General features: G+C 28.0%; 2 protein-coding genes across 4 annotated transcripts in view; both read left to right on the top strand.

Annotated features, from left to right (window-relative positions):
* LOC117176000 overlaps window positions 1–6913 on the top strand; it is a 126327-nt gene that overhangs the window by 89028 nt on the left and 30386 nt on the right. The gene's annotated exons all lie outside the window — the stretch shown is intronic.
* LOC117175999 overlaps window positions 1–6913 on the top strand; it is a 15538-nt gene that overhangs the window by 7189 nt on the left and 1436 nt on the right. For 2 of the 3 annotated variants that reach the window (XM_033365939.1, XM_033365938.1), the window contains 7 exons: window positions 3527–3680; window positions 3779–3900; window positions 5524–5673; window positions 5797–5871; window positions 6166–6207; window positions 6288–6341; window positions 6422–6689. In XM_033365939.1, coding sequence (XP_033221830.1) covers window positions 3527–3680; window positions 3779–3900; window positions 5524–5673; window positions 5797–5871; window positions 6166–6207; window positions 6288–6341; window positions 6422–6689 — 865 coding nt within the window. The remainder of the gene's footprint in view (window positions 1–3526; window positions 3681–3778; window positions 3901–5523; window positions 5674–5796; window positions 5872–6165; window positions 6208–6287; window positions 6342–6421; window positions 6690–6913) is intronic. The other variant, XM_033365940.1, reaches the window with a different exon arrangement.

Raw genomic sequence — 6913 nt, 5'->3', positions numbered from 1 at the left:
GAGGAAACGGAAGTCCTGGAAGCTCGCTCATTTTAGGAATTAATATCACTACTGTTACTATTGTTTATCCTACGCAATGCGAAAGAGTAGAATATAAGTAGTGGTTAAGTTAGACTAAGGATGGAATTGTGAATATATGTACAGGGAGCGGAGGCCCTCAAACCCTTAAAAGGGAGAGATTAAATACACACATTAATTAAAAATCCTAAAAATCGTTTCAAGACTTCTGAATATCTCTTCAGCTTACTTTTTTTTTTCTAAAATTATGTAATATGTCCAAATTGCAAAATTTGGCTTTAAAATATTTTAAACTCCTTTTAAAGATTTTAGGAAATAATTTAAACTTTTTTGTAATTTTTTTATATCTTCTTTTAGAATTAATTACAAAACAATCATTTAAAGTTTTCCGATGAATTTTAAAAGCACTTTTTTCATTCTCTTAACACCTTGAAACATCCAGTTTACCTAAAAAAATTTCAAATCCTGATGAATAAAAAAAATTGTCTGATAGTCTTTCATATTTTTTCTGAAAACATTTTGAAATCTTCAAAACTTAAAATTATTCTTTTCAAATAAAAACTGAACCATCAAAAATGTTACCAGAATTTCTAAATAAAATTGAATCTCCTCAAATCTTTCATAATTATTAAAAGCTTTGAATTTTTTTTCAAATTTAAAAAAATGATTTTTTGCCTATAATTTAATTTGTCCTATCTCTTTGAAAATACGAGAAAGTTTACAAATTATAGTGTTTAAATCTTCTCTTCTAACAATAATAATAACACACACACATTCCCTGCCACTTTTTTAAATGTTACTTAATATGTGAACGCTCTCTCAAATACTAGAAGTCTAAAATAAATTCATTGGAATTATCTATAGTAATAATTATAGGTTGATTATGAACAAAACTTCTAATGAAAAATATAACATTCAAATTGAAATTTTGTAGACTATTCGGAAATGGTTAAGAAGAAGAATAATCTTGAAGCTTATAACGTATTTGAACCCACTAGAAGTAAGAGACAGCTACGCCACAAAAAACAATGTATAGATTTTGTTATTGTAAATACCGAGAAGGCGGAAAAAAGAAACAAGGTAGACTTTTTAATTTTTCTTAATTCATTCCCTTAAACTTTTTGCACCCCTTCCCCTCTTTCCTCTTTCTTTTATTAAAATCTCAATACATTCCGTTTTCAATCTAATATTTGTGGACATATCAATAAGAGGTATTCATTCAATAGAGTAACCCAGGAGTTTCCAAAAAAGTGAAAAAAGATTTGGTCGAAAATAAAGATCAATAAGGAAAACTATTACAAGATTAACGTGAGTTCGTTATAATTTTTATTTCTTATGTTTATAGGCAATTACGCATTATTAAATTTATATTTCGCACTACGGTTGAAATAAAATTTTTTACTATATTGCGGTAGTATAGGCTAGTGAAATATGAACAGCTTTTTGAAATGATAAAGTACCGATAGCATTTTCCAATTTGTGGAATGTGTTCACCTGATCAAATTCTATGTTAATAATGGTGTTAAACACACTATATGAATAGGCACCGTTCACATATTGCGTAACTTTGGAAGGGTGGGGGGTCGTGTTTCGTTACGGTTTGTTATGTGGGGTTGGGGGGGGGGGCGGTATTTGGACCCGATTACGTAACCTTTTTAATTAAAAAATTTTTTGGGGCGAAAAAAATAGAAGCAATTATGAAAGATTTGAGGATAGTTCTGGGAACATTTTAAATGGTTTGGTTTTTATTTCAAAAGAATAATTTTTTTAATTTTTCAGAGTATAAAAAAAAATTATGTAAACTGAATTTTTCAGTGCGTCAAGAGAATGAAAAAAATGTTCTTAAAATTCGTGTGTAAATTTTAAATTATTGCTTCATAATCAATTCTCCGAGAAAATCGTAAAAGATTTTATAAAATATTTTAAATTATTTCCTAATATTTTTAAAAAGAGTGTAAAAGATTTTAAATAAAAATGTTGCAGTTTTGCCACATTACATAATTTTAGAAAAAAGTTGAGTAAGTTTAAGAGATATTCAGAAGTATGAAACGATTAAAAAATATATAAAACTTATAAAGTTTTTTAAAGAATTTTGTGAAGTTTCATGAAAATGAAGAAAATTTTGTTAGGTTCCTACAAAAATTGAAATGATTTTATATTTTGAATGATGAATTTAAAGAGATTATTTAAAAAGATTTCAAGATATTTCAAAACATTTCAAAAGATTCTCAAATTGTCAAAGAAGAATATGAATGGTTTTAAGGTAATTTTTAAATTTTGAAGAATTTAAAAAAAGCAGAAAAAACTGAATAATTTTTAAAGATTAGAGGACTTAAAAGATCTGAAAAGATAACAAAAAAGAAGGATTTTCTTAAAATTCGTATGAAAATTTTAAATGATTTTTTATTTTTAAAAATGAACTTTAAGAGAAAACTAAATAATGGGTTTTAAAAATTTCAAACGATTTCCCAAACTTTCGGAAAAAAAGTATAAAAGATCTTAAATCGAAACGTTTTAATTCGGTAAAATTAAAAAATAGAAATAAAAAATTCAAGAAATATTTAGAAGAATTGAAGATATTGAAAAAGCATTTCAAACTTCCAAATAATTTTTAAAAATATAAATTTTTAAATATTAAAAAAAACTTTAGAAGCTTCCAAGGATTTTTTAAAGTTCTCAAGAGAATTAAAAAATTTTCTTCAAACATTTTTAGGAACTTAAGACATTTTAAATAAATTAGAAATAATTAAAAACTTGTAAACATTTCCAAAAATTTATCAAATATTTCTTGATTTCTTCAAAACTTCCAAAATTCCTGTATATCTTTTAAAAATAATCCCATTTTTACTAATATTTTGTGAAACCCTATAAAACAAAAATTTCTTTAAAATCTTCTAGATTATTTTTTGATACATCTAAAATATTCAAAAATCTTTTTTAATTATCTGAAGAATCTTATAAAAATTATTGTGTATGAATTTAAATCAAACTAAAAATACTTAGGTTTTTGTTCTCAATATTCAGAATTTAAGTTCATCTCAAATTTAACTATTCAACAGCTTTTAATAAATAAATAGTTATTTGAAATTTTTATATTGTGTTATTATTAATATTATTTTGTATTGTTTATGATACTAAAAAAAAAATTTTAAATTGACGAATTTTAATTAGAACTTACTTAAGTAACTTCAGTATTTTTGTGACTGTAAAAATATTCAAAAAGCATGCAGTTTTACGTAAAAATATTATTTTATTTATTTCTAGACAACAATTAATCTTAAAAAAAAAATTTTCTTTATTTAGAAATCGTCTATTATGTTTTTAAATATAATACAAAAAATGTTACGTAATGCCGATAAGGAAGGGGGGGGGAGATGGGGAGGTCCAAAGAAAATGTAACGGTCTGTTCCATGGGTGGAGTGGGGATGCGGTTAAGAAGTTTGAAAATAATGTTAGGTAATATGTAAACGCTCCTACATTAATATTATTCTGTCAAATTCAACTCTAGGCAGCCCTGGACAATTCCGAAAGTGAATCAGAAGACAATTATTTGAGCTTTCGAAAAAGCGATCTTCAGGACAAACTGGATTTATATAAACTTGAGAACGAACGTCTTCGTAAGGAAATGGCACACTTGCGCAAAATTGAAAATGCACGCTTAGGTGATTGATTATACTGCCTTTCATGTAACGCATACGAGATTTAAATTAAAAATTTTTAAAGCTTTCCATTCTTTCTATTTTATAAATACTTATTGCAGATTTAATAGATATTGATGCCCTAAAGGGGGGTATTATCAATCGCTTATTACAGTTTGATATCCTGAGTAAAGAAAGCTTGGACTTACTGCAACGTGGTGAATCGAAGAAACAGGAAGAAAGAGTTGAGGCACCTTTTTCAGTCTGAATTATTTTTTTCATTCACTCACTGCCAACGCAATAATTCGCACATCGGACTGGTTGACTGAAAATAATTTTTCATCATGTAAAAACCATTCGATTGATACCATTTTTTGAAAAGACAGTAAAATTCTTAATTCTGAGGCTAAAACAGCCTTCTTTAAATCTTTGCCTTTCTAAACTATAATTTTAAACAGAAATATTCCAAAATACACTTTAGAAGTATAATTTGAAGACTATATATAAAATAGACCTTCTTGCTCTTATGCATGCTGGCAACTTAATAATAAAGAAAAAACAGAGTGGCCACTAGCATGAAAAATCGGGAATTAGCCTGAAAGTTTAATTATAGTGATAAAATTTCCAAAACTTTGTTAGAAATTCATTTATTTTGGTTGAAAATATAACTGTTTTGTTGAATATTATTCTTTTTGGATAGGAAAATCGTCCGTTTAGTTTAAAAAATTTCTTTTCTTGTTAAAAGTTGACCTTTTTTAAATTAGAGAGACTGTTATGGAAATTCTACTATTTGGTTGAAATGTTTATTATATGGCTGAAATTTTATACATTTTGTTAGAAAGTTATCTTTTTTTATTGAAAACTCATCTTTTCTGGTTAAAAGCTAATTTTTTTAAATTCAAATTTTTACTATGATATTCTTAACCAGAATTCATCTGTTTTGCAAATTATACTATTTGGTTCAAAATTTAAATATATTATTGAAATTGTATCTATTTTGTAAAAAGTCAATTTTTTGGTCGAAAAATCAACTGTCTTGCTAAACCTTAGCTTTTTTTTATACAGGAAATGTCACCTTTTAGATTGAAAATTTATCTTTTTACTGAGATGTCATCTTTCCTGGTTGAAAGTTAATTACTTTTAATTGAGAAGTCTACTATTACATTTTAAATTCATTTCTTTCGGTACAAAATTCTACTATTTAGTTGAAAACTTATTTTTTTTTGGTGAAACATCAACTATTGTCTTAAAAAGGCAACGTTTTGGTAAAAAATTTAACTGTTTTGTTGGACATTCTTCTCTTGGTCGAAAATTTAGATGGTTTGTTTGAAAATTATATCGTCGAGTTGAAGGTTAGTTTTCATAGTTTGAAAATTCAACGCGACTTCAAGCGCATCTACTCTCAGTTGTTATAGAATCATAATTATACCACTGAGAGTAGACGCGCTTGAATTTACCTTTAGCAGACTTCAATTACGGCATTGTCTTCTAACGTAAATTTTAGTGTACCATTATAATTGCAATAATTTAGATATTTATTTTGTTTCTTCTATTGATTATAATGCGAGATTACTTTAAGATTACTATAAGGTTACTTATTTATGTTTACGCTGCAGCGTAACGCTTGCGTTCATTCGGTCCACCCGGGATGAAGATTCAACTTTTTTGTTGAAAATTATCTTGTGCTTGAAAAGTCAACTGTTTGGTGGTAGTGCCGGAGAGAATGTAACTTTTGAATGGAAAACGCGGAAAATAGGCTAGATACTTTTTTTGAAATTTGAGTGGCCATCCTGTAAAAGTTTTTATGCTTTTTGAATTTTCTACAAGAGTGAATTTTGAACTTATATCAAAACTGACTTACTTGCAGTTACAAAAAGAAACGATTGGAGTTGAAGATTCAAGTGCATATAATAATTACGACACGGATACCAAAGTGGAGAAGGCATTCGATGATCATTCAGAATCATGTCAAACGGTTTTTCCACCGGAGAAACAAACGCACACATCTCTAGAATTAGTGAGTATCATATGTTTACATTATTATTTTCATTCTGTTTCGAAACGCCCGCCTTTTTGCTGCTTCTCATTTTTAGCTATCATTATGAAAATGTTTTTAAAATTGTATCTTTGTTGCTTATAGGATGATAACGTAAACTATGGACACCATTCGACACGTGATAATAGTCCGCACGAACTGCACATGTCTCCAGAATTGGTAAGTATCATTTTATTCTCTAAATTTGAATCAGTAAAAAATGAGTCATTGAATCAAATAAGTAAGAAGTTCCACTGATTCACAAAGCAATATTACTAATACAAATAACTAGAGATGGGTCAGTGATTGAAATTAGTAAGGATTTTCACTTAAAGTCAGTGACGTATCATTGATTCAAATTCAGAGAGTACATTAATCCTTTTTTCCCAATATCTGCATAAGAAAGTACTCTTCTCATTTAATAGGTATCTGAACATTAAAATTTTTCTCAAATTATATATTTATTCCTTGTAGGACGATAACGGCAATGTAGGAGAAAATTCTTCGCAAAGTTTGGTAAGTTACTACTTTCGATATGATATATTAGTTCGCAGAATAAATAAATATTTCTGAAATTGTATGTTTCTTGTTCATAGGATCGTAGGACTAATGATCGACGCTCCTCAGCCGAAGAGGATTTGCGAATTCCCGTAAGTTTTGCGTCTATTACCTTTTAATTGATCGATGTAGCATAACATGTTTCATAAAATTAAATATTTATGATTTAAAGGACGAGAATATCTTTGGTCCTCTGAATTCCAAGAAAACCAATAAGAATGAGTTCATTCGATTTGGACAAAAATTATGCAGCCGCGCAGCAGTTGAACAGAGCAATAGATCTTGCGTGGCTAGGTATGTGGGAGAACTGGCTTCCATTGTTTTTACCAAGGCAGAACTTGCCACTTCATCTTTGACAGGAGCGCAGTCCAATACAAACAAGGACAAAAATAGACCTCCCCCAAAGAAACTGGACACCCATCGAGTGACTGCAATCAAGAGTAAGTATTATATATTATAAAATATCTTCTCTAGATAAAAGTAATTTGGAGAAACCAACCTGCAGTAAATAAGTAAAAACTTACAGCGCTTAACAGCTTGTAGGCTTATAAATAACTCCCAATTTACACTATTTTTTGAATTAATAATATAAAAATTCACAAATAAAAGTAGAAAGTCTTCAAAACTTTATAAGTAATTAAGAAAGAACGACTTTTTGTGTGAA

Source organism: Belonocnema kinseyi, chromosome 7 (genome assembly GCF_010883055.1).
Source record: "Belonocnema kinseyi isolate 2016_QV_RU_SX_M_011 chromosome 7, B_treatae_v1, whole genome shotgun sequence".
NCBI lineage: Eukaryota > Metazoa > Arthropoda > Insecta > Hymenoptera > Cynipidae > Belonocnema > Belonocnema kinseyi.
This window is presented reverse-complemented; position numbering and strand designations above follow the sequence as displayed.